At 51.6% G+C, this 27,879-nt stretch overlaps 1 protein-coding gene across 1 annotated transcript in view; it reads left to right on the top strand.

Annotated features, from left to right (window-relative positions):
* RBM19 (RNA binding motif protein 19) overlaps positions 1-27,879 on the top strand; it is a 140,374-nt gene that overhangs the window by 88,467 nt on the left and 24,028 nt on the right. The window contains exon 22 of the mRNA XM_023204080.2: positions 15,572-15,677. Within this exon, the coding sequence (XP_023059848.2) occupies positions 15,572-15,677 (106 nt within the window). The remainder of the gene's footprint in view (positions 1-15,571; positions 15,678-27,879) is intronic.

The following is a 27,879-nucleotide window of genomic DNA, read 5'->3' as shown; positions in this document are numbered from 1 at the left end:
CTTAACTCTGCTGAGCATGGAGACCAGTGCCCCCATTTCACAGATGGACAAGCCAAGACCAAGTGGAGGAGAGGGGCTCATAAGCACTGGAGGCAGCTGGACTCCCAGACTCACACTGGTAACCCCCACCTCCCAGCTCTAGACTTCCCTTCTTCCCAGTGTGGGTGGGGGCCACTCCCAGCATGGCTTACAGATTCTACCCTGCAGTTACTGGAGCAACCCCCCACCCAGGTATAGAAACATCTGATCCAGACAGAATTTCTGTTTAATGGGGACTTGAATCCAGCCAGAGAATCCTAGTCTGGTTTTAATTATCTCCCACCTTGCCCCGTGAGGGTGTGAAAACCTTTGATTATTTTTCCTCTAACAATAATTCCCCACCCCACACCCACCCCGAGGCACACGTCACCACAGGCCTGCTGGAATAGTCGCTGTGAAAAAGCTGTGGCCACACTTCTGCATCTTCCAAATGGAATAGAGGAGGAGGAAGTGAGGACGGGGGAGGCGCGGCCGAGATTCACACAAACGGCCCCTCTCCTGTGCGTGGGCAGAGGCAGCCGGGAGATGAAGCACATCCTGGGCTTTGTGCATCGCCAGAGACACAATCATTGACTTTTCCCTCTGTGCAAACTTTGCAAATGATGCTCTTTAATGCACTTGTGAGATAAACAGTGGCTATTGCAAGGGGCCTCCTGGCCATTGATTTTTCTCTTCTTTCTCTTCACTTCTGCTTCAGGCTCCTTGGTTTTGCTACACCCCAAATCCTATCTGATCCTAATTGGGTGTCTTATCAAGAAAAGAGCGTCCCACCTACATACACCAAGAAGTCCAAGGGTGGTCCCCACTTGGGCTGTCACATTTGCGTTCTCTGACTCACATATTCTGCCTTTTCCTGTTGCCACCAGGAATCAGCCTTCCAGAGTCCATTCCTCTTGGTCCTGGACTCCAGGGCACTCATGGACCCGATTAGACCTCTTGGGCTCTCAGCTTCTGACTGACCATCCAATTCTAAACTTTTGTAATTGAATCGAGTTATTTGTTGGTTTATTTGGCCTCAAACAAATGGTCCGCCTTGCAGATTCATTTCAACCCTTCCCTGCATCTTAAAACTCACCAGTCATCCTGAGCTTGGGGTGTTTTATTGTTGTTTTATTTCCCAGACTTTTAAAAATAATGTTTGTCCCAGCAGGGTGAGTTGCTCTCCTCCCCATGAGCGCGGGCAGGCTCTGCGGCATGAATCACTGGCTCCTGTGCTCTCTGTCCCCTGACATGTCCCTGGGAGGCCTCCAACACTTTCTGTCCAACGGCCGCACCGTGGCTTTGCCGCTTGCATCTTCTCTGCAGAGGCTCTTGGCTGTCATCTCCTGGTTGACAGTAGACCTGGCTTTCTTGAGAAGCTCAGATGTTGAAGCTACTCAGTTACCTGAAGTACACCCCAATCTGTACCCCGCTGGTCTGGAAAAGTGGTCTCCTCACGGCTGTGACCTCTTGGTCTAGGACTTCCCAGGGAGACTCAGTGAACATGCCCGCTCCCTCTTTCCAGCCGTTGAGCAGGGCCATTTGGATGCTTGGGCCTTTTGCCAAGGGGATGGGTAGCATCTGAACTGGGCTTTCTAACATCATGGGGGTTCTGGAGTGTTCCTCCTCATGGCAGGTGTCAGAAGCCTCTAGAATGCAAGCTCTTCAGAAGCCGTCCTCCCAATCCATCATCATCTCCTCAACCTCTTTTTCCACTTCTGCCATCATTTCCCAGTGGCTGGCAGGCTCCAGCTAGAACGTAAGAACTGAGTTCAAGGGCTGAAGTTGGTTACTGTCCCCAGAGTGGGACACAGTGTGCCACAGCAAATCCACAGTCAGACAGACCTGGACCCAAGTCCTGTGACCTGAGATAAGACCTCCCCTCGAGGTCTCACATGCATCCTGGGAGGCCTACCGCCCAGCGGGTCGGCTGTGGGCCTGAAGGGAGGCAGCGCATGCAGAGCGTTCGGCATGGCCACGGCAGCTGCTCGGCAAGTGCCGCTTCCTCCCACTCACCGTTTCTTATTTTAGGTATTGAGAGTCCGATCATGAGCGGGGCCAGAAATCAGAAAAGCCACGAAAAGACAAGCATCCGTTAATAACTCCATCCGTCAGCACGCCACAGACACTTTTTACTGGGCAGCTACTGCGTGCCACGTGCTGTCGGAACTGTTCTGGGTGCCGGCCATTCAGTAGTCCAGCAAGGAAGAGCAACCATAAACAAATAGAGGGGAAAAAATGCACGGTAGAATGCAAAGTCCCATAACATCGAGGGGACAAATGAAGCAGGGTGACAGCAAATGCTAGTCGTGTGCAGACAAGTGTCCTGGGTCGGAGCGCCTTTGAGGTGGCAGCCTTGCTGCTCTTCTCTGTTGCTTAAGTTTAGCAGGGCAATGACTGGGTTTCTAGGCTCATCTGTTTGTCTCTGTGCTAAGCAGATCTCCAGGGTGATGGTGAGATGTCTGGCTCTTGGCTCTCTGGTGCATAGCACTCCCCACTTAGTCCAGACACGTGTAATTCAGCTCACCACCCGCACAATGCATCTCAGTTTCTCCCATCACTGAAAAAGGAGGGGTTTCCCCAGTAAGTGACTTTGCCACCTTATACCTTTAAGTATCAGCCCTCTGAAAATGCTGACCATTCAGTGGAAATCTTCCTAAAATACACAGTGCCTTTTCTAACCAGTGCAAGGAGTCCTGAGCTCAGGCCACAGTCTGGGGACACTGGTCAGATCTGTTGAGGTGTGTCTGCGGTTTGCCCCGTCCTAAATAGCCCCAGGCTGCTGTGCTTTCTCAGTGGTTCTAATATGATGTTTGATACTTTTTGTGTAACCAAGGGGTCAGAAAACTAAAGTCCACGTCCCCGTCGTCCGTTTTTATAAATAAAGTTTCATTGGCATGCAGCCACACCCACTCATTTACATATCATCAGGGGCCGCTTTTGTGCTACAGGGCAGAGTAGAGTAGTCGCAAAGCTAAAATTATTGACTGTCTGACTCTTTATAGAAAAAATGTGTGTATCCCTGGTCTAATTCGTGGCTGCTAGTTGTCACTTCTCGAAGCCTTTTGGGAACCTGCCAGTATTAATCCCAGTGCCCTTTTCAACTCCTCTGGGATGAGAAATTAAATAAACAAGTTTGTTTGTAAAATAAAAGTAAATAGGCTTTCAGTGGGTGGGCCATGGGTCAGGGCCAAGGGCTTTCCCTTAGGTGACAGGCAGAAGCTTAGTATGTGGGTTTCAGGCATCATTTTGTTTGCCAGGGGCTCTTTTCTTTATTTTGGCTTCTCTGGAGTCTTGAGGAGTGGGTGACAACATCTCCTTGTGTAGGCTGTAGTAGTCATGTGGCCTTAACAGCATGTGACTTGCTTTGCTGTCAGCTCCTTGTTCCCTAAGTCTCTGTGCTGGCCCCTAAATGGTGGCATTGCCTCACATTCCATTTGTGCCCTGCAAGAGGACTCTGGTTTCCTGAACCATATGCAGGGGCCTCCTGCTGCCATTGGAGGGCCCCTGTCACAGAGATGCCCTCCGGAAACCATGTAGATGTGGATGCTGAGGTGTGTCACCTTGTGCTTCTCAGGGAGGTCAGCACCCTGATAGTCCCAAACGGCTATGTCACGAATCTCAAATCTCTCTGAGATATCTTCCTCTTGACCAGTAAGCAGGAGCCGGTGTTGGTGACTATGCGCTGCTGCTTGGTGCTGTCACTGCGGAGACAATGCATGGAGAGTTTTCTAATTTCCTAGGGATGGGAACTTTCTACCTACCCACCTGTGCCCCTTGATCCCTACAGAACCCTGCAAGCTCAGTGGAAGTTCTTCCTGTATTTGTAAACCCTACAAACCCTACAAAAGCTCAGTGGAAGTTCTTGCTGTATTTGTTGCTCTACTTTTCCATTGACAGCCCCCTTATTCTCATCACCTGCTCTCCTCGTTCCCTAGGCAGGAGAATCCAGGTCATTGGAAGATTCTTGCCTTAGCTCGAGGAGTCAAAACAGACTGGGAGAGCAGCACAGTGCAGGGCTGGTGCAAGGCAACCCAAGGCCATCTGGATTCATGCTCTGCAGACCACATTAGGGTTCTGAGCACTGAAATGGATCTGAGCCAAATCAGTGTAGGTAGGAGTCGTGGCAGGGGAAGGAGTGGGCACAGTATGGAGATAGCAGGTGCTGAGAAGTTGAGCGGCCACCTTGAATCCAGCCTTTTCAGGAGGCGTGGCCGGCAGCAGGCGGCAGGCGGCAGGAGTGGGTGTGAGCCAACGACACAGTGTGTCTCCCTGCTTGCCATCGCCTGCTCACTCTGAAACCGTAGGTCGAGGTCCCTGCTCTGTTTTACAAGGGAGCTCACCCCATCTTCTCCTGCCTCGTCACTAACTTGGTTTCCACCTCAGCCTTCCAGGATCCTGAGACTTCATCTTCATAGCAACCTCAGGGCTAGTTAAATCCAGTACCAGAGGTTTCTAGATTTGGTGTTGACGTGGAGCAGCCCTGGGGGCCCAGTAGTTCACCCTTAGTGGCTTTTCTTAGAGTGGCAGCAGAAATGGACAAAACAAAGGGTATCAAGTTGTGCACAATGTTCACCACAGCTAGTGACTTCCTGGGTTCTCTCCATCTCCTCTTGGAGTTTCTGGGGTTACCGTGGAGATATCAGGCCTGATGGAGATAATAGCAAAAAGCAAGATATGCAGCTGAGTAATTCTTGAACCATTCTTAAGCTAACAAGCGAGCGGCTGGGTTTTTTCTGTTTTTGTTTTTGTTTTTCCTCTTTAATTTTTGTCCTTCCTCTTTTCAGACATTTCTTGTACTGAGGATGACGACACCAAAGGGTGTTAAATTGATTCTGAATGTCCACCTCTGGCTGGCCACATTTTAGTAACGATTTCATTAGCCTGAATTATCCACTTTATTTTCTTGTAATGGAATTAGCTGTGCTTGAGGCAGCTGAAGACCAGAGGAAGAGAAAGTAGGGGACAGTGTCCACGGTGTGTTTCATTCGGGCAGAGGGGTGGGACTGACCAGAATGCAGTACCGCAGGCCAGAAATCCTGCCTCCATCCTCTCCTGAGAGGAGGAGCGTGCACAGCTGGCCCAAGGGCTTGCTCCACCCAAGGGATGGCAGAGGTACCTGGGTCTGGCTGAGAGATACCTTCTGGGGGACAATTTCTTCTGATTATGTTGTAAAGCTAGTAGGACATGTGGATAAGAGGGAGATCTGCTGCTCTTTCAGAGCTCCATGAATCACAGAATCACATCTGGCCTCTTCTGCTTAGGCCCCTTTGCTATCTTAGCTCTTTGCTGGGAACTCCTGATGTTCACTAGGAAGGGTTGGACTCACTCAGCCAGCTCCTCGCTTTGAACACCAAAACACCGTAAGGGCTTAGGCGGGGTCACCTACTTGGCACCAATACAGATCCTTTTCACAGACAAGTACATTACTCATAACAGCTCCCATTTCTTCAGTTCCTGATATATGCCAGGAACCAACAACATTGTGTGTTGGTTGGAGCCCATTTTATAGGTGACAAAACTGAGCCTCAGAAAGGTGGTGGCAGGTGCCGGGCTGGGATCTGAACCAAAGTCTGGCCCCACAATTAGGTTCTTTTGGTGATGCTTGATGCTGTGACTTGGCCACTCGCTATCAGGGCTAGACTTCCTCTGCAGAAGCTCCCTACTGTATACAGTCCCTGGTAAGTTAGAAGTGTTACCTGAATGTTAGTTAAAGACCAAGGCCTTGTGCCTTAATGTGTATGCTCAGCCCTTCTGAAATGACTGCCTTCTTTTCCTCTCCCCACATCATACCTCCCAGCTGTGTTCCGTGGAATACCAGTGTCCTGAGAGACGCTAATAGCTTTCCTTGTTTGGGAATTTGAGAAACACTATGTCTTTTTCTTTCTCAGAGAAATCCTCCATGTACCTAACATATTAAAGGCACTGACAAGGTCTGCAGCAGAAAAGCTTGCTGAACTCTGTTTAAACAGATGTCTTCCAAACTTACCAAATCCCAGAAGACTTTACACACAGAATACCTATTAATATCTTTCAGGACAAGTTCAAGAAACACTGTTCTTAGAAAGTTATCTCTGATTTTTAAAACTCTTATTTTTATGAAATTCTCTGCCCGAGGACTCTATTCAGGTTCAGCAGACAGTGTTCCCCCTTCAATTGCTTCTAAACTCCATGCACAGATCTACCCTGTCTACTGGGAGGCGACAGGTGAGGAGAGCATAGGCTTTGGGGTTTCATCAGGCCTTGGTGTGAGACCTGGCTCACCATCTGATAGCTTTGTACATTTTGATAAATACCTTAAGCAGCCAGAGACTCATTTTTCCTGTATGTAAAATGGGCACACAGCTGCCTCACAGGGTTACTGAGGATGCATAAGAGTCACAAATGGACTGTATTTAGCACAATGCCCGGCCTGTTATGTGCTCTCAAATAAAGGGTGTGACTACAGAAGGTGCCTGTGATGGAGCAGGAGAAAAAATACTAGAATGTCCATTTCTACTTAGGTTTTATTTCGTCTTTCTAAATTTCCTATTTGTTTATTTATTTATTGAGACAGAGTCTCACTCTCGACCAGGCTAGAGTGCAGTGGTGCAATCTCGGCTCACTGCAACCTCTGTCTCCAGGTTCAAGCAATTCTCCTGCCTCAGCCTCCCCACTAGCTGGGCTATTTACAGGTGCGCGCCACCACACCTGGCTAATTTTTGTTTTGTGTTTTTAGTAGAAATGGGGCTTCACCATGTTGGCCAGGGTAGTCTAGTACTCCTAACCCCAAGTTACTCACCCACCTCAGGCTCCCAAAGTGCTAGGATTACAGGCGTGAGTCCCCGTAGCTGGCCTTAAATTTCCTAATTTTTATTTAAAGATCTACATAGAGAATGAAGTAGCAGTACATGCACATACCATTTATCAGTTTTAAACAGTACATATATTGGGGATGCACGCTGAAAACTTGCTGAGAGTGTGCACCAACCCTGGGCTGGAGGGGATTGAAAACCACTGGCTTAAAATCCGCGCCCCCTGGAGGCCAGAGCACATCAGGTCCACTGTTCTTTCCCAGCCCAGAGCTTGGTGCCTGCACACAGGATATGCTTGGGAAATATTTGCCTGGTGATTGCAGGATCCATAGTATCTGAATGCCGAGTCCCATGAAAATTCCTATCAAGCTTCAGATTGTGGTTTGAGTGCTGGAGATTGGTGAGGGGTGATTCATTCATTAAGTGTAGCCACAAATGTGTTCACATCTGAGGTAGATGCTGTGCAGCAAATTGCCATGGCAAGACCCTCTCTGTCCCCAAAGAGCTTAGAATCCTGCAGAGGCTACATTATGTGAACACAACTGAGAGGGCTGGTAGGCTGCAGGGGCCAAAGGAGCGGTCAGAAAGGCCCTGTTGCTTGTCCCAAGCCCTAACCCCAGGTCATAAAGAGGTAAGAGGATTCCTCATTTTGGGAAGTAGACCAGCCCTTATGATCTCTTGAAACCAAAATCAGAATGGAGCTCAAATGTAGAACGTGGTACCCAAAGCAGCCCGCAGACTCCTTCTGTTGTTTTTGGCAACACAGTGTCTTGACTTTGTTACCAATATTTTAAAATCTCATTTCTTAAAAGAATCTGGATCACTAGCTTCTTCGGAAGAAGGGGAAGATCTGCTAGTCCCGGGCCCAGATGTCCACCTGACTGTCTAGATTAGGGCCGAGTGGCCCCTGTCCCTTCCAGTGGGGCAGTGGGCCTCAACCCTGAGCAGGCCCACACTCACCTAGAGGGCTTGGTGCAGCCCCAGAGCTTCTGATCCAGAAAGACAAGAGGTGGGCAGAACATTGCATTTTTGACAAGCTCCCAGGTGATGCTGATGCTACCAGTCCAGGGATCAGTCCAGACTGGAAATGATTTGCCTAGGTTCACCCAGTTGGTGAGGGGCAGAGCCAGGCCAGGAGCCTACTTTTTCCAGTGCCAAATCCGCCCCCATCCAAAGCCTCCAGGAGGGTCCCTGGGTTCCATCTGAAACGCAGGCCCTGACTCTGATTTAGAAATACCATTTAAGTGCTCATCCCTGGGATTTCTTATCTAGAAAACAAGAGGCTCACGCTTGCCTGGAAAGGACCCCAATGAAAGGCTATTGAGAAAAGCTAAATGCCGTCCTCCACACCTCTTTTTTTCACTTTCTTGGAAACTAGGCCATTTTTCGGCCTCCAGGAGGCAAAAATGAAAGGGAATATTGCATTGATGGCGATAAGGTCATCTTTCTACACCTGGCTCTCACCATAATGAGCAGTAACTGGAGAAGCTCAGTCTCAAAGGCACTCTCTAAGAAGAGAGAGCAAGAACAGAAGAGGAACAAACTCCACACCTAAATATGCCTCCATTAAATGACTTCCAAAGCCATTGCCCCTTGTCAGAGCAGGCTTGACCCTGCACTTTGTACACACTCATCAACATAACATTCTGCGGGAGAGAAAGCATCTCAGTGCAGGGCAAAACATGCTGAGACTCCTTGTTTGTGTCTGCATCTTGGCCAGGGTTGCCTGTGGAGGAGCCAGTGTCTTCTCTTCCCCACCAAGCAGCACATGATTTGAACATCGTTATCCAGACAGTATTCCTTTGGTAAATGATCTAGCTGGCCTGCCCCCTGGTTTTTTTCTTGCTGTGATTATTCATTGCCTGGAAGAAATAAACATGAATACTTTGGAAAGAGTGTTGATTCTTGAGGACCAAACGCTCCTTGTAATAGCATATGGTTGCACTACATAAAAGAGCATCATCCTGTGGGACGGAAAGACTGAATATGCTGCCCCCAAGTGTGACTATGCCTCCACAAGAGCATAGAGTTATATGAGATAACGCATGTGAAGTATGGGGACCTGGCACTTAGGGAGAGGTCAATAGATGATGCATCCATGATTAAATGAATGGATACAATGTTTTCTGAGTGCTAGACACAGTCTCAGGTTCTGTAGACAGAACAGAGTATAAGACCCCTGACATCTTAGAGTCCACTTTCAGTCTCTAGCAAAATGAGAGGAGAGATAAATAAGTAAACGAGCCATTTCAGACAGTGCTCAGATGTGACAGGCGGGGGCTGGTGTGCAAAGGAGGCAACGTTAGATAGGGTGGTCACAGAAGGCCTCTTTGAGGAGGTGGCATTTCAGCTGAAAATTGAATGGCAAGAAAGAGTCATGTGAAAACAACTAGGCAAGCAGGGTTCCAGGTGATGCAAAACGCAAGTGCAAAGGCCCTGAGGTAAGCATACGTTTTGGTGGGTTCAGGGAATGGGGAAAGCCAGTGTGGATTCTTCATAGTAAATGAGGAGGTACAGGGCATGAGATAAGATTGGAGAGCAAGAAAAGTAAGTCTGATCAGGCACAGCCTTGAGTCCCAAGTAAGGAACTCAGAAATTATTCTAAGGATACAAAAACCATTAGAGAGTTAAGCAATTTGGAAGAGATGATGACTGGCACATACACACACAACTCAAGGCACTAGTGGCCATGGAAACCCACTGTGGGAATGGTGAGGACTAACAGATATTCATGCAACTTGAGACAGTATAGCCATTGAAACCCACTGTGGTAGTGCTGATGACTAGCACATACTTGTGAAACTCAGGGCACTAGTACCCATTGAAACCCACCAGATTGATTGGATTAGCCTCTGTTAAAGAGTTGGATGAGGCAGGCTTGAGACCAGCCCTTACCAAAGGCTTTAGTTTGTATACATCTCAGGAAAAGTGAGAATTTTAGATGATAGTTCTGTTCCCAAGCCTCCCTCCGCTACAGAAATTTCCCATTATAGACGAAGGGATAGGTTTGCCCCTAGCTGTGCAGTTGGTCTATCTCTCCAGCTTGCCACAACTGGGGCCCTTGGCCACGTGGGAACTCTGTAAGGGAAGGGGAATGTGAGACAGGACACGGTGCAAGGCAGCTGCCATCTTACCATATTTGTTGCTCAGTGGGAATGGTTCCATGGGTTCATAAGTTCACGCCCTTCTTTAGTATGAGGCCAGGGGAGCAGTAAGCAAAATCAGGCATCCTCAGCTCTAGACCTTTATCAGTTGAGATAAGTGACTTTATCCCAGAGTCGTCTTGTGCCTCTGAGGAAGAGGGGAGGGAGCTCACTGGCTGCTTCCCAGCTAAGAGGCTTCCCATGCAGCTGCCCCCAGTCAAGGTGAGGGCACTCTGAGAACAAGGTTAATGCTTGACCTGCTGGTGACTCCCTCCCTGCGCTCTGCATCATCTTTGACTGCTTGTGGATAGGTGGACCAATCGTGTGAGCTCTTAGCAAAGCATAGACCTGTGGGGCACACCGCCTGCTTTGAGCCCAGCTCAGCCTGATGCTGCCCAAGGAACCTTGGGCAAGTCACTTCACCCCTTGTAGTAAGGTAAGGGCTCACTGAGACCTTGGAGAAATCATGTTCCTTCTTTGAGCCTCAGTTTTCTCCATCTAGGAAATGGTATTGACATCGCTCAGCTCACATGGGCCTTATGAGTTCATGTCCAGCAGGTGCTAACATGCTGCAGGGCACGTAAGCGCTGAGGAAGTACCCAGTGAATGGACAGATGTGCGTGTATGTGCGTCATGTGTGTTAGAAAATTGGTGGGGGTGGCATATTTGAAAGGCTTTTTAATGCCACGAGATTTAGCTGTTTTTTCTTACCTCTAGGTGGAGCACAAGCAACCTGCAGTTTATTCTTATCATGAAACCACCCCTTCATCTTGTTCGGATCACACCGTTGTTCTGACTCAGGGTCTCCTGGGTGGTGGCAGACTTTTTTTCTCAACAATGCCTTGGGTGCAGGTGGGGAGAAGTTATGCCAGCAAACTCCCCCAATGACTCAGCACTTCTGCTGGGATTCTGGTTCTTCCAGCAGATCCAAATAGTGAGGGGGACTTATGTCCTGGAAGCAGAGGGCCCTAGGCTTGACCCCTACTTGATGCCAGCATGCAGGCTGTGGGGTTAAGCCGGACTCCCAGCCTACCCAGGCTCCAGGTACCAGCACAGCTGCAAAACTGTCCAGCTCCGCATCTCTGGAGGGTTCTCGCTTCCTCTGCTCCACCCTTCCTCTCACTTCATTCTCCCTGAGCCTGTCGCTTCAATCAGGGAGGGAGAGAGAGACCCAAGATGATTCATCCCTTTTCGGTAGCAGCTGCTGGCCAAGGCTGGGGCAAGACCAGTCAGGGGGCACACAATTTGCATGGAGGGAGGAAATCCCCACCCACCCGCACGCTGGCCACACACACACACACACACACACACACACATATTGTGTCTGCCTTCAGGCCTGTGTGCAAACACGATTTACATCCCCCGACTTGTTTATGAGTGCTGGGCATAATTGGCTTGCCTCACGCAACACCTCGGAGCCCCGTCCCACCTCCTCCCCGCTCTTCCCTTCTCTCCCCTTCACCCCCCCAACACTCCTCAAAAGAAATTAGAAACGTGACAACAAACTCCATTTGTGGAAAACCCACAAACCCACCACCAATCATGTGCCTGGCATGGCAGAGGGGGTGGGGCTGCAGGGTGGGGGAGTAATTGGTGAACCCAGGGTGAATGAAATAATTGGAAAAGTAAGGTGTGAGTTTGTTACCGAAGTGTGAGCGTGGTGGGGGAGGGAAGGAGGGCTGTGTTTAAAAGCCCGCTATGTCCTCTTTATTCACAGCTTCTGATACAGTAATTGCTACTTTGTGGTTTCTATTATCTGCACAGTGGGGAGTGTGGTGTGCGTCTTCTTCCCCGAGCGGCAGAGTTGGTCTCAGGGAGGAGTTCCTGGGTGCCCCGTGATTTTCTTCCTCCCCAGTCCCTGGTGGCCCTGCGCAGCTTCACCCCGACAGTGGCCTAAGCTCCCAGGAGACAAAGGTTCACGCACAACTTCCTTCAAAAGCTGCTCTTAAAAACAGCTTCGTAGACCTTGCTGTCAGATAAGAACCTTAATAATGGCTGGTATTTATATATCGCTTATCTCCAAGGAGCTAAAGGTACTTCATTGATTTCTTCTCCCCCAACCTTTTTTTTTTCTTTTTAATTCTCTTTCGATAGCTCTCTGAGATCATTAGTATTGGCCTTATATGATCCCACACCGTTATACAAACGACCAAGCCACTCACTGTCCAGCTTTGTTCTTGGGCTGAGAGAAGCAGCCCAGATGAAAAAGACCCGGATTTTGAGTTCCTGGGTCCGTGGGACATGGGCAAGTCACTTTTCTTCTCTGGCCCTTGGTTTTCCCATCTGTAAAACAGAGGCATGGAGATGATGTATTTAAAAGACCGCATATTGCAGGCACTCATTGGTAGCAGAGATGATGGCAGCAATGATGGTGTCTTGAAGCCTCATCCATGCATTTCAGGAAGCGTCCACAGACATTGGGAAGTTCCTTCTAAGATCTAACCCTGATCTTTCAGCTCCTCCTTAAGCTTCAGTTCTCTCTTGTCCTGTTCTTACAAGGAAGGAAGAAACCTGCTCACCGTAGCCATTTCTCTGACCCTGAAGAATAACAGGATTTCTAGTCTTCATAGGCGGCATTTCATGTGTCATGCTGATGTCTGCCTGGAAACCCCCGACCACAGCCGGGACCTCCCAAGGCCCTTCAGCTGCCTGGGATGGGATTCCCAGCTCCCTGATCCCTGCCCACGATTCCTGGTAGATCCAGGCTGCCCTTCTGTCCCGGCTTTCCCTGCTGAACTCTCAAATGCCACTTCTGCAGGCCACGAAAGCATGGCTCCTGCAGCCTCTCCTCAACGGCGTTTTTCTCTACCTTTTAATTATTTTTCTCGCCTTTCTCTGGACCCTTAGCTGCTTACAATGCACAGAGCATCCACAGCTTGCAATGTGCTGCAGAGAGGGAGGAATTAACCTCAACAGTCTCTTTCTCTCTCTCTCTCTCTCTCTTTCTCTCTCACACCACCCCCCTCCCATGACCCCTTCTCCCCTTCACACACACACACACACACACACACACACACACACACAGTCTGGCTTACCAGAAATCTGGGCAGAGGTCATTGAGACCATCAAGGGGTAGGAGATTATAGCCCTTGTGGGCAGAAGTAGAGGGTTTGCACACAGTGTGGGCAGAAGGAACTGGGACTCGGTCTACCCCCGCCTTGCCTGGTGGTCTTAGGGAAGTCACTGGACCCCTGGGAGTCTACACAAGGCATTCCTAGCCACCCCGCATGGGGTCTTCCTGCTTCACCCCAGACCTGACCAAGACTCAGGAAGAAAGAGGCCCCAGCTCTTGCAAGTGGCCAGTCCCCATCCAGATGATGCAAGGGGGTTGAGTCATTGTGCAGCAGAAAGAGAGCTCGGGCATAACGTCAGACGTGCCTGGATTCACATTCTAACCCTGCTGCCTGTGAGGAAGGACCCCTGGCTCCCAGAGCTGCGGTTTCTTCATCTGTAACATGGGAATGATAGGGCTAACAGTAGTTCACATTAGTGCTATGTGTATTTCATTTCACCCTCATCAGCACTCTCTGAGGGTAGGTGTCATTTACCCATGGTAACGTCTACCTTCCAGGGCTACCATTTGCTTGTTCATTCATTCCAAAATACCTTCAGGCTTCTACCCTGAGCCAGACGCTGGGCTCACTGCCACAGGTCCAGTGATGAGCAAGATAGATGGGGCCTGGACTCTTGCAGAGCTGAGCCCTAGCCCCGGCCAGGGAAGGCAGAGAAGTAAACAGGCATGCACCTCACAGACCCCTGGTCGGGGAGCACAGTGAGCGGTGACACTGTGGATGGTGGCAGTCACCCCAGCCTTGAGGGGTTGGGAAAGGCATCTCGGGGCTAGTGCAGTTAGGTGAGGCCAAGGCAGGGATGGAGGAACCAGCTCACCCAGTGGCTGTCTGTGGCTGTGTTGAGAAAGCAGCCAGCCTGGTCTTCCCTGTGCCTCTCAGTTGCCTCATACCAGCTCTGAATGCTCTCAGGCTCCAGCCCCTTAGCCACCGGATGTGCCATCCCTGCGGTCCCAGTGGCCTTCTGAAGACCTGGACCCAAAGAACCATTCTTCTGAATGAGCTTACAAGAAAATGTGTCCATGCCATGCCCTCCCTGTTCAAAGCCAGCATGGCAGAGGGGCTTTGGTGGAGGGAAGAGACACAGTGTCTGTCATGGGATGCATCCGCCTTTAGGTGGCAGAATGAAGCAGGGTTTGCAGGCTTGACTCCTCAGCTCTCCAGCCTCACCTTGTCCCCCACCTGCCCAGCCTCTGGTCCCCAGTCCCGGCTCCCCTCCAGCAGGGAAACCTGACCGGGCTCCACTCCCCACATTCCTGGCTCCTTCCCCTCCCTGGGAGGCTGGCCTTGTCACCAGTGCCTCTCTGCTGTTTCTCGTTGCCCACACAGAGGAGGCACCAGGAGGGGGGAGCAGAGCTGCTGGGGAGAGCTCCGAGGAGACGTGCAGATTCATTTTGAGGATTCATAATGCCGCATTTACACACCGTCCTGCCTTCAGAAATTGGGCTGGCAGATGCCTGGTCATGCTGGCAGGGCTGTGGGTTAACGCTTCGGATTTAGCTTATATCATTTCACGAGAGCTTATGGCCTTTACTGTGTTTTTTACCCAATCGGTCTTTGGCCCCAAAGCATCCTAGACCATCATGCGTATGTGTGTGTGCCCAGGCGGCCGAAAGTGTGTGTAGATTTTCAAATAAAATAGTACCTCTCTTCAGATGCCGTGCACATTAAATATTTATCGGCAGCAATTTGTATATATATTTGATAAATGGACATTAGGAAAAGATTGGGGGGTAGGAAGTGAGACAGGGAGGCAAGGAGGCCTGAGAAAGCTCTATCCCTTTGTCCTACAATTTCCCAAAGGTTTAACCTGGAGGAGAGGAGAGGAGGGAACTGGGGGGGATGGTCCAAGGCTGTGGTTACCAGTTTGATCCCTGTCAGGAGAAGCCAAGCCATTTTCTTCTCCAGAGCTTTGCCTGACTTTGGCTTAGAAGATATCGAAATGAAAGCTCAGAGGGAGGGGAAGCAGGGTTTAGAGAGAGTCGCTGCGTGTCATTTGAGCGCTAAAGAAACACATGTCCCACGTCCCAGGTCCTGGAGAAGGGGCCCCATCCCATTTGCTCAGCCTGGGGTCGCCGTGTGCTCAGCTCAGACATAGAGGCAGTTTGGAAAGGTCAGGCAACCCTGCTGGTCCCATGTCCAGAGCCCCGACTCACACACATGGGCAGCACCCCCTTGACCTGCCCAGGCCCCCCAACCTGAGCCTGGCTACTTGTGTACTAGGCAGGGTCCGCCCCAGTGCATAGTTACCCCACAGGGAAGTGGGGCCCCATGGGGGCAGAGAGTCTCTAGCTAGTTGCAGAGGAACTGAAAATTCTCCATTCACATCTCCAGCCTGATTGTTCCCTCCCTGCCCTGCCTGATGGCCTGGGCCTGGGAGGAGAAGGCCGCCCGTGCCCCTGAGCTGATACGTGCGAGCGTCTGCGTGCCTGCATGCACTTGTCTTTTATAACCCAAAGGGATTTACGTGTGAGAATCAGTCCTGCCTTCCCGACCTCCTTTGCAGGCCTCTAGTCTTAAACCCCTATATCTTGCCTTTTGTTTCTAGCACCTTTGGGGAGTTGAAGACGGTCCGCCTGCCAAAGAAGATGACCGGGACAGGCACACACAGAGGCTTCGGCTTTGTGGACTTCCTCACTAAGCAGGATGCGAAGGTGAGAGCATGGCTCCCTTCCCCACCTGTCCCAGCCTCCCCTTTCCAGGACCCGTTATAGGAGAGGCAGCCAGGCCTCTAACACACACAGGGTCACCTCCTCATGCAGGTGTTCTTTTTTTGCCTTTGATTCTGCTTAATGTGTACAACATCCTTGGAGAAGATCCTGGGGGTTCTGTATTCGGAGGAAGGAGCAGTTTCTGCGGCCCCCTTCCCTCCCCCTGTTTCATGTATGCAGGAACCTGGGACATAAACTGGGGATGGGAAGCAAATGGGTTTCCCAGGCCTCTCCAGGTCATCAAGAAAATTCCTCAGTGCAGGTGGCCCCCTGGGGTAGGCAGCATGGGAAATGCCACACAGAACAGTGCGGAGAGGGCAGAGCACTTGGAAGGGAGAGTGAGAGGCACCCAAGAAACAGCCAAAGGAATGCATCTTTCCCTTCCTTTCTTCTGCTCATGGCCGGGGGTTCTGTTTTGTGCTGGTTGTCTGTGAGGGCAGCCCCGGCAGGTGCAGCTGCATGGAAGCGTGTGTACCGAAATCCCCCAGGCTCCTTGAGAACCTTTTATTTTTGAAGCAAGGCAGCATCTCCAAATTGGTTCAGTGCAGCACAGCCAGGCTTTGCTCCTGCAGTGGGTGCTGGGCCCAGCCGCCGATGTGGGGCAGAGGCTGTGTGAACAAGGGCCCGGCTGTACCCAAAGCCACTGCCCTCGTGGCACCGAGCTCCAGGTCAGAATCCAGAAGGAAGGTGGTGGCAGAGCTGTCACAGTGGGCTGCCTTCCGTGAGCTCTGCCCGCAGGCGACCTCTCCCCTCTCAGCCTCGCTGTTCCTCAAGGCTAAAATAAAGTGACAGAGAGGTCTCATTAATGGCTGGGATCCCCTCCACCTCTGACGAACTGTTCCTCAGAAGAACAGTGAACATTTCCTGGAATCACAGCCATTGGGCTTTAGCAGGCTGGCATCACAAGAGACCCAGGGTGTGGGTCAGCCGTGCAGAACCAAAGGTGGCAGCTCCGGGACACAGCTGCGGCCTTTGTGGGCCCTGGGAACACACACAGGCAGAGAAGGTGCACTGGGACCCCCGGAGAGCCTCGCCAGCCACCTTTGTCTCTGAGTCTTGAGCTCAAGTGCCTGTTTTGTTGACACATGGCCATATTTGTCCGGACATCTGCTCTTCTCTCCTCCTGGCTGGCAGCCTTTCCCTCGCCTCACGTCAGGGACAGCAGGGAACCCACCTTGCATGCAGCAGGTCACGGCCCTCACCCTCACAGCGGGGCAGGCACATGGTGCCCTGCATTGGCTCAGGGCAGCAGCGGAGGGCTGCCTTTCAGAGCTCCCACCCGTGGCAGCTCAACCCACACTGGCCTTCCCTGTGCCACAGTCTTCTCATCTGTGAAACGGGAATGATGACTGCGCCCCCTTCCCAGGGTTACAGCAGGTGATGCATGGGAGACACTGACTCGGTCCTGGCATGTGGTGGGCACTCGATACTGGTACACCATTTCCTTCTCATTGCCACCAGCCTGGTTCCCTTCAGAGCCACCCTCGGTCCATGGATTCATGCCCACATGTGATGCTCTGTGGACAGAACAGAGTACAGGGCAGCATCTTTTCTCCACTGCATTCCACTGAGCTCTGGGTGTCTGAGGGGATTGGGCAGTGATGGTGTAGAAGTGTTGTCATCTGTCTTATATCAGAGTTCCTGTAGGAGGCTGTGCTTGGAGGAGAAATGAGGGATTCACTCTCTGTTCCTCAGAAATGTCTCTTACAAAGTGCGAGAGCTTGTCGTTATAGCACAAACTTCAAAGCCAGACTGCCTGAGTTTGAACCCCAGGGCTGCCTCGAATCTCCCATGTGACCTTGGGCAAGTGACATCCTTTCTGTGTGCCTCAGTTTCCCCCCCTCATAACATGGTCATAGGGTTTTCCATATTTTCATAGAGTCATCGTGAGGTTTGAATGGGGTGATGATTTAGAACAGGGCCTGGCTGCTGTGTACTGGCTGTTGGCTGTGCTGAGGAGGTGGAAGGCGGCAGTGATGACAATGGTGATGGTCCAAAATAAGAAAGGGTTTTCCCCTTCTTATTTGGCCACCCACTGGGCCTCTTTTCTCACCCATCCACTGGACCTCTTGTGATGCCAACCTTTAAAGCCCAGTGGGTGCTCCTCCAGGAAACGCTCACTGCTTTTCTGAGGAACGGCTTGTCAGAGGTGGAGGGGATTCCAGCCGTTGGTGAGAGCAGAGCGCAAAGGCACTGGAGCCCCTCACTGGAAGCCCTCTTTCGGCACGCAGAGGTTCATGCCGGGTTGATACAGCCCTTGGGACATGGAGGGTCCCACCAGGGTGGGCGCCAGCCGTGAGCCCTTTGACATGTCACCGTTGGCTCAGTTCTGCTCATCAGCTTTATTAGGACAGAAGGTGGACTCCCAGGTAATCAGGGCAGTGCGTGCCATTGAGGAAGTTCACCTAGCACCCAGGGAGCCCGTGCTTGCCACCCCCGGGCCCGGCTGCGGATGTTCATTCTGAAGCCCAGCACAGCCCTCTAGTGATTTATGGAGGTGGCAGCTCCTCCGCCTCCCTCCCTTGCCTGCCTTTACTCCGGGCTCCGGGAGGAGAAAGGGCAGCCGAGGATAGCACAGGCTCAACTCACAGCCTCTCAAGGATTGGCCCTTCTCCCTGTCAGGCGGCTATTTCTGGCCCCTCTATCCCTGTAGCAACTCTTCCCTCTCCCACACTGGGGCTTGTGCCACGGAACGCAGTGGTCTTCCAGGAAAGAGGAGCCCATCACAAGCATATCTTTCCTGCAAGGATCCCTTTGCTCTTTTTGTTTCCCGGGGAAACTGCCATTGCTTTCTCCCTCCCCGGCTCCAGGTCTGTCTGGAGAACTTTATTGTCTTCTGAGTGGAACATTTAGCACTCTCCACTGACCCACAGAATCGTGCACACTGCATATTAGTGAATAGGATTCTGAATATTGTAAATATCTAGTTAGCTCGAGGGTGGGCGTGAGTTTGAAGAAGGAGAGCAGTACTGCCAGAGACGTGGAGTCAAAAGCACTGGTGATCTTTTTTATCTCAGCAGAAGGAATTTAGTGAGAACCCAGGGCTGGTAGAGGAGCCTCCATGATTCCAGCCTCTCAGGGCCAGCTCCCATGCATCCTCCCCCTGTCAAAGCTCTTAGGGAAGGAGACTTCCTTCAGAAACCCTTCCCAGGGTTCAGTTCAACCCTGACCCACTCAGATCCCCCGCCAAGGGCACAGATCCCATTTCCTGTCGTGGCACCCTCAATGAAGATAAATAGTCGCCCCCTGCGTTGGCATCGGCCGCCTCTTGAGCCGGGAGGTCTACCCTGAGCAATCCTCAGATGGGAAGAAAGAAGGGAGGGATAAGTTGAAAGGAGGGGGCAGCTCAGCTCATTGTAGAAGCTGAGGCTGGAAAAGGAATGGAGAAATGAATGGTTTCTGGGAGGGGCCAGTGCTGCGGCTTGAACCCCGGTATCTCGACTCCCAGAACAGTGCTCTTTCCCCATCATCCATCAGTCCATTTGCCTGCTGGCAGAGGATAGAAGAACTAAGGCATCCCCTCAACACCCCAGTCCTTGCTGTGGCCCTGAGCACATGCCGTCTCCACTGTCCCTGAACTCAGGGGTTCTGAGTTGTCTGACCTTTCTCCATGAGATCCACGTCCCACTGTGCATATCCTCGAGGGCTCTGTGATATCCATCAAGCCCCTTCGGGGTTAAGCACACATACCCCCAAACTGGAAAGAGAATCCTAGCAAGAGGCTCCTCGAAGGCTGTTGTGGCAGAGCTCAGAGTAACCAGGCAACTGATGATAATAGCAAGAGGCTCCCACGAGCGTGCCGGCTTTGTATGTGACATTCACCGCACTCGCACTACCCCACCCCAAGCTGCGGCAGCCTCAGCATCAGGCGGGAGATTTGCATCTAGTCTCCCTCCCCAGTCTTGCTGAGCATTTGCTTAGGTCCAGCACTGAAGCCACCGTGGAACCCTATGAATTGATGGGAAGCCCAGACCCTGGTCTGTTAACTGAGCTGCTCCGGTGAACCGGGGGTGAGTCCTGACCATCTGCCCTCGTCACGGGCCCTGGTGACCAGAGGCCTGCTCAGAGGAAGCAGGATCGATGAGCTGGCATATTCTCCCAACCTAGGACATTCTATCAGCCCCTGATGTCCCGGGCAGTAAATGTCAGTCCCTCTGAAAGTGCTGGTGTGATCTAAACCTCCAGGTGTGATGATCTGGCATTTCTCAAGAGCCTTCCCCATGTGTGGAGGGAAGCAGGGGACAGAGGTTGATGGAGGAAGGAGAATGGGGGTGGTATAGGAAGTCAGTGGTCTCCTGGGGGGCCTGGGTCTACACCATGTACACGGCTGTCAGTTGTGTTATCAGTGCCACGCAACCAGGGGACCACACACAACCTGGAAGTTTCTAAAAGGGCAATATCTTTGAGTTGATAAAAACTGTCAACTTCTGGAAGCCTGTCTTTGGCAGAGACAGTGCAGGACATTTGCGTATATAAGTTTTAATCCTCACGGGACCCTAGGAGATAGGTGATAGGAAGCCATTTGATGGCTGGGGAAACCAAGGCTCAAAGGGACAAAGCTGCTTGCTCAAGATCATATAGCGGTACTTGGCAGAGCTGGGAAAAATCTAATTCCAAAGCCTGTATCCAGGGATTCCTCCTCCCTTCATTTACTGGTTCGCTTAAATTCTGTGTGTCTCCACACCAGGCTCTGGGTACCGCCTCTTCTCCCTACCATGCCCACCATCTCTCACCCAGCCCTGACACCTCACCAAGGAGAATGACTCTCGAATTAGAGGGACACTTTGGAGGAAGGCCAAGAGATTGTCCCTTAGAACGTCTCTTGGGAACAAGTCCAGAATGAAATCAAGTCCTCCCAGCCCCCAGAGGAGGAGTGGGCATTCAGTGAGCTGTCCCCACTAGCGCACACTGCCATGCTGCCTTCCACCCCTGCCAATCCCCAGGAGTAGCCTCACTGAGGAGGCAGCAGCCTTTCACCTGGGCAGCTGTACTGGGGACTCCCTACCAGGTGCACTCATCCCCATTGGCTGAGTGGCCACCAATAGCCATTGGGATTCCAGTTAGAAGCCGCCACCTCCTCTCTCTTTTCCCAGACCAGGCTGGTCCTGGAGGAAGAAAGGAAGGGCACCACGGAAGGGGAAGACCACGAAGAATAGACTTGCAGCCCAGAAGCCAGAATATTAATTTTTTCCCATGCAATGCGCCTTTAATTTTTCCCTTCCCCAGGCCTGCCGTGCCTTTGTACTTTTGCAGTTGCAGCTGTTTTTATTTGCCGCCGCTGCTGTTGTTTTAAAAGGTCTATTTTCACATGGAATGTTATCCAATTAGCAGAGCAATGTGTTGGCTTAAATAAACACTTGGGGGGAGCCGGCTGTAGGGAGACGCGATGGTGGTTGGCGTTGGCAGGCAGAGCTGTTCGCACTGTGGTGAACAACCACAGCTTTCATTGTAGGGTCGCACCAGTTAACGTCTCCTTCCTCATTTCTCACTTTTCCACTCTGCCAAGGGTGGGAGCAGAGGAAGGGATGTGGATATGTGGCCCAGGCCCTCCCCAGCCTGGGGGAGGCCAGTGTTTTGGGAGAGGCTCCCACTGGGCCTCTCGAGGAATATTCTGTGAACCTACTGTCTTCACCTGGCAGATTCCACCAAAACAGGACCTGTAGTGAAAGGGAGCAATGAGGAGCAAGCCGGACAGAGCTCATTAAGGCAGGGATAGCATTCCTCCTCACCGGGTGCCGAGCGCGCCCAGCCCAGTGCTGAGCCGTGTTGTGTGCACCGTAAACTATCGCTATTAGATTGTCAGTGGCGTGCATTCAACACGTTTACTTAAACTGAGTGCAGAGAAGGAGGAGCATGCTGCACGGTGGTTAGCGTGGCCTGTGACATCAAGCGGCCTCTTTGCAGCTGTGTGAACTTGGACAAGGGACTTCAGATCCCTCTAGCCCAAGTGACTCGTCCCCACACAGGCAATAATAAGGCTCCCCTTGAGGCGTTTGTGAAGACGAAGCAGAATGTTGCGTGCAAAGCATTTAACACAGGCTGTGGCACGTGACACCAAAGAAGTGAGGGTAGCTGAGTGTTCCTCTGGGACCCTGAGGATCAGAGGTGCTGCAGCCTGAAACCTAGGTGTCCATTGTCCTGTGTGTCCCAAAGTGTTAACCGGAAGCAAATTCAGGAATTGGAGTTTGGTCTCCACTTTTCTGTTCAGGTGTGCATGTGACGTGTGTGTGCTCATGACTCTGTTGTAATTGTGGGCTTTTTGCCAAGTTTTCTTCAGCAGAGCCCAGGAGGAATGGAAAGTGTGTTTGGATCCCGAGCTTGCATTTCAAGGCAGGCTCGGCCAGCACACATATATATGGGCTGAGACCTGGGATCAGGACAGGCTGCCCTCCTCAGACTGGCAGGTGAGCAGCCCTTGTAGCCAAGATGCAGTGCCAGGACGATCCCTCTGCTAATTGTGTCTCTGGAGCTTCTGTATGGATTGAGGCCTGCACAGCCCTACAGAGATGAGAGTGAGAAGGACTCGGGTTCAGACGTCCTCATTTCATATTTATCAGGCAGGCAGTACTAGTCATCAAGAAAAGGCAAAACTCCCAGCCAAGTTGACAGCCTTCCTCCCTTTTAACAGCTTTAAAATAATTTTTTTTTTTTTTTTTTTTAGACAATCTCACTCTGTCACCCAGGCCGAAGTGCAGTGGCACGTTCTCTGCTCCCTGCAACCTCCACCTCCTAGGTTCAAGGGATTCTCCTGCCTCAGCCTCCCAAGTAGCTAGGATCTCAGGCGTGCACCCCCATGCCTGGCTAATTTTTGTATTTTTAGTAGAGACGGGGTTTCTCCATGTTGGCCAGGCTGGTGTCGAACTCCTGGCCTCAAATGATTCCCCCCGCCTCGGCAAAGTGCTGGGATCACAGGCATGAGGCACTGCACCTGGCCTAAAATAATTTAAATTAAAAAAACAAAAACAAAAAAACTTGACCACAAATGGCACCAGCAACAGGTACCAGGAATTAGGCCCTTCCCATTATGCCAGGCGTTGGGCTAAAGGAAGAGTTGCTGTCTTATTTATGCTTCCCAGCAGTTCTGAGACACTGAAGCACCCCCATTTTACAATTGAAAAAGTAAAAACTTAGAGAAGTTTCTTGAAAGTGGCAGGCCCAGGGCTGTGCCTGAGGGAGAGCTCAGAGCCTCAGCTGCGCATGCTGCCCATGGCCTTGTGGCTTGGTGCCCTTGGGTCCCTGGCATTGGCCCTCTCTCCCTAGTGGCTCTCTTTGCTCTCTCGGGGAGGCTATAAATTGGCAGTGGTCCAAAGTGTGTCCCATCTTTGTCGCCTCATCTCTTGTTTACCTCACAATCAGCTCCCCAGAGACTTAGAGTCGAATCGCACTGAGCTGAGCGAGCTAAGGAGTGAGTGAGTGAGAGAGAGAGGTACCTCTGTGTCTGAAGAGTTCAGACAGCATCACCTGGAAGCGGACCCTGGATGTCTCTCCTAGGAGTTCACCCTCAGCTCCGTGGTGTCATTTCTGGGAAGGGACTGGGATGGGAATCACCCAAGATTGTGTAGGGAGCTTGACTTACTCTGGGCAAACTCCTGCCTAGCAGACAGCTACCCCTGTGAGGAGAGAAGCAGCTAGTGACAGATAGAGAAAGGATCTGTCTCTCTCTCAGGGTGATGGCATTAAAACACCCCAGGGAGGCAGACCCTCCTCCCAGAAGTCCCTTTGACCACCTCTGCAGAGAGCCCCCAACAGTGCCAGCCGCTTATTCTGGGTGTTGGGGGCACAACGGGTTTGGGAGGGGTTGGTGTTATCCCTGTTTGGACAGATTTAGCATCTGCTGAGAGATGCAGCCCTCTGGCTTTGCCAGAGACAGCTCCCTGAGGGGCAGAAGGGGCCAGGAGAATGCCTTGGTCTTCTAAAGACAGGAATACTGTCCTCAGCTCTGCCCAGAAGCCGTGGCCCTGGGCAGTTCTTCGCAGGCCCTTGGGATGGGAGTCCTGCCAAGGGCATGCAATGCCTTTTGTTGCTGTGAGAGGAGGTCTGTCTCCAGGGAAGCTGCAGAAAGGTCAGGCCCAGCGCTGCACTGGCAGCTTTCCAATGCCTTCCCAGTTCTTGAAAGAGGCCGCCAGGCCGGGCCACAGTCTAGCCTGCGGCTGTCAACCCCACACCACCTTAGCAGATTGCCTTCTAAGGGAATTCAGAAAAGGCGGCAGGAGGCCAGGCCTCTTGATGCCTGGAGTCCATGGCTTGAGTCAGAGGAGCTCAAAGAGCTATGATTTCAGGACAGCAGAGCCAGAGAGCTGGATCATGAGGGCAGCCCTGGAGTCTGGCTAGACCTGCTCAGAGCTTTCCTGGGTGGGCCTCAAATTCTGAGTAGGGCCAAGGCACGCGAGACACCCAGGGATCTGGCAGGAAACATAACCGACCCCCGCCCCCAGGTGGTGTGAATGAAGAGGTGTTGATGGAGGTATAGGTAGGGAGAAGGGACTCCCCAGGGATGGCAAAGCCCCCGGAACTGTCATCTCACTTAGGCCAAGAGGAGGGTTGGAAGGAAAGGCAGGGCTCGAGCTGCCGAGAAGAGACCTTGAGCAGGAGCTACAGCCCTGCGGGGAGGGGGAGGGACGCAGCACCAACCTCTCTCCTCCCTAACCCTCTTCCCTCTTCCCCTCTTCCCTCCAGTCTCCCAGCAGTGCTGCCCATTTGCTTCACCTCAGTAGATACCAGAGGCCGAGGAAGCCCTGGTCACACTGTGCAGAGTCGACACCCAAAGTGTAGAGGATAGGGGAGAGGGGGCCAGGAATAACCAGTCCTGGCCATCAATGATGGCAGGAAGTACTCCCAAGAATGGAAGTGGCTTCTCTTCTGTGACGTTCGTTTTGCTGCACTCCTGCATCCTCGGGGTTCTGTGCTGGATCTTCAGGCCTCTCCAGCAAACCAGCTGGGGGTCTGACATGCGATCTCTCAAGCACTAGTGGTACAGGTTACTGTTCTTGTCCTGCAAGGCCCCGAGCCAGGCATGTTGGGAGCAGAACCATACATACCCAAGATTATTTGTGTATCGTTTCAAAAGGCCAAATGTCCCACTCATCTGGATGGTTCGGGACTACCTGCTCTCTCAGAATGGGACACACTCTTATCCCGCTGCGTTTGTAGTCTATAAAATGCAGGGGTTTGAAGGGAACTGTGGCAGGACATCTAAGCCAGCCCTCCGTCCCCAGCTAGGACCAGCCTAACCATCTACCCCAGTCTGGAGACGGTTCTCAAGACCCCCAGTGAAGGAGACGCCACAGTGTGCTTTGTGAACATTGACTGAGTGGCCTCTGCCCCAGCACCAGGCTGAGGATCTTAAGCATGGAGCACCTTCCCTGCAGGGTTCAAGATCGAGTCAGGAAGACTGGCACACAGAAGGCATTATGGGCCAGGGAGCAGGTTCTGGAAACGGAGGCCGGGTGTCCAGGGCACAGGGAGGGTGCCTGGCTGTTGCCTATGCAGGAGGGGCAGAACCCTCCCTGGGCCGTCTGTGTAAGAGGCCCAGAGACAACATGTAGAGGCCAAAAGGAAGAAGGAGAAGGAAGTTGACCTGCATACAAGCCTTGGCCAGTGCCTCAGTTTCCCGGTCACTGAAATGGGAGAATAATACCTGTTCTCAGGAGTGGGCTGAGGTGATATGCTTGGAGTTCTGTGGAGCTGGTAGATAGGATCATCCATGCTAAAAAGACCTTTGATGCCACAAAAGGAAAATCAGACAGACTTGGAGAGGAGCGAAGGTCTAGTAACTCCTCAGTCTCCTGAGATGAACAAGCCCGGGGGCTGTTTTGGCAGGGGAGCACCATGCCTGCAGTTGAGGTTTAGAAAAACGCTTGCGAGAAGGTGGAGGTCAAGTTTTAATGGGATCACGTGTAGGCGGAGACCAGGGAGGGAGCTGCTAGTGAACCTCTCTGGCTTGCACTTTTCCCTCTGTGATGGCTGGAACCTTCCAAGCTCCTCACAGTCTTTCCTGTGCCAACCCGAAAGCCCCTTGAGGCCCGGGCCTGCATCTTCCTCCTCCTCCACACCCGCCTTGCCTCCTAGAATGTGTCAAATACAACAAGCTCTTGTTACGCCCTTTTAATGAAACACAATTACTCTGGATTATCCGAGGCCAATTTTAGCCTCAAATCACTATCCTCACACTGCCTGCGACAGTTTGAGGCCACCATATTCCAGCCACCCAGGCAGTGGGAACTCGGGAACGCAACCTGATTTCATATTAACCTGCAGGGACTAGAACTCAGCAGGGTAATTCTGCTATTTTTGGAGAACCACGTATTGTGCTCTAGCTTCAAATACAAAAGAGCTTTTGTGTCTTACCTTCCCTTGTCCCCGCTCTTTAGCCTGATAATGAAAAGTGGAAGCATACATCATCATCACAGCAGCCAATCTTAAGTGACACATGTTATGTGCCAGGCAGTGTTCTAAGTGTCAGACTTAACAGTTCTCTGAATTCTCACTACTCTTTGCTGCTGCCCTCCTTTTACATATGAGGAAGCTCGGGCTCAGAGAGAGAGGTTCAGCAGCTTGCCTGAGATCACACAGCTCGTAAGCAGTGGAACACGGATTTGAACCAAGGCAGGCCAGCAGCAGAGCCCACCCTCTCTAACTGCCATGCCACCTCCCCTCTTACCGTGAAGAGCTCTTCCAGTAACGTGTCAGAGGAGTGCAGAGGGAAGAGAGGAAGATTTGTGAGAGGTGATGTCGCAAAGAAGCCAGGAGAGGGAATTTTTGGTGACTCCTGCAATGAATGGAGATTTCCAGGGCTTTCTGTGGTACAGGAATGGAGAACTGGCTTCTAAGGGAGAGAAAGAAACATTGAAATCTAACAGTGGGAATCAGAGAGGCTGGGATTGGGGCCTCTCACCCGGACCTACCTCCTGAGATCTTATTCCATTCTTGAGAGTTCCAGCCTAGCATTCACCAGATGCATCCCCTTGGCCACCCCCACCCCACCATGTCCCCGGGACCACAGCTCCTCAGGGACCCTGGCACGAGGATGGAACATCCGCTATGCCAGACTCCCCACCAATTCCTCTCCCCCGCCTTAAAACCCCAGCTCCCCCAGTCAAGCCGTTTCTCTGCCTCGCCAGCTGAGAACGCGTGTGTTTTAAAGCTCTGAATGGGCCATTTCGGCTCGGAGTCCAGATGCATTTTTATATCCACATGGAAAAAAATGCAGAGGCTCTGCTGGCAGTCAGAAAGAGTTTTTTAAATTAAAGTTAAAAAAAAAAAAAAAAAGGAAAGAAAAAGTTTTCTGCACCTGGTCCTTCTCAGAACAGCACAGAGGAGAACAAAGCATTTCTTTAATTTGGCCACATGTCTGGTTTTAAAAAGACGCATGTTCTAGTCACCTCCCTTTTGTCTTTTCGGATTCATTTGTTTATTGAATGTATATTATGTGCTGCCCTCTGTGCACGTTTTGTGTAAGTCCCATAGCCAGCCCCAACATGGATGAGGAAACTGAGGCTCAAGATGTGGCAGTTGATTACCCAAGGGCACTGCGTCCTTTCCCTAGTGCTACTGTAACAAAACACCACAGACTGGATGGCTTCAAACCACAGAAATGGGCCGGGTACAGTGGCTCAGGCCTGTAATCCCAGGACTTTGGGAAGCTGAGGCAGGAGGATCACTAGAGTTCAGGAGTTCAAGACCAGCCTGGGCAATGTAAGGAGACCCCATCTCTACAAAAAGTGAAAAAGTCAGTGAGGCATTTTAGCATGTGCCTGTGGTCCCAGCTACTCAGTAGGCCAAGGTGGGAGAATCGCCTGAGCCCAGGAATTCGAGGATGCGGTGAGCCATGATCATGCCACTGCACTCCAGCCTGAGTAACAGAGCGAGACCTTGCCTCAAAAAGCATTTTAAAAATCCAGAAATGTGTCTCACGGTTCTGGAGGCTGGAAGTCCAAAATCAAGTGCTGGCAGGATTGGTTCCTTCCGAGGGAAATCCTGTTTGGTGCCTCTCCCCTGGCTGCTGGGGACAGCTGGCATCCTTGGTTTGTAGACTCATCACCCAGTATCTGCCTCCATCTCCCCACGGCATTTGCCCTATGTCTCTGTCTTCACGTGGCCATCCAATGACACTAGTCATTGGCTCAGGGCCTTTCATTTTCCAGTA

The sequence above is a fragment of the Piliocolobus tephrosceles genome, chromosome 10 (assembly GCF_002776525.5).
Source record: "Piliocolobus tephrosceles isolate RC106 chromosome 10, ASM277652v3, whole genome shotgun sequence".
Taxonomy (NCBI): Eukaryota; Metazoa; Chordata; class Mammalia; order Primates; family Cercopithecidae; genus Piliocolobus; species Piliocolobus tephrosceles.
The sequence above is the reverse complement of the archived record's forward strand: the minus strand, read 5'-3'. Positions and strand labels throughout refer to the sequence as shown.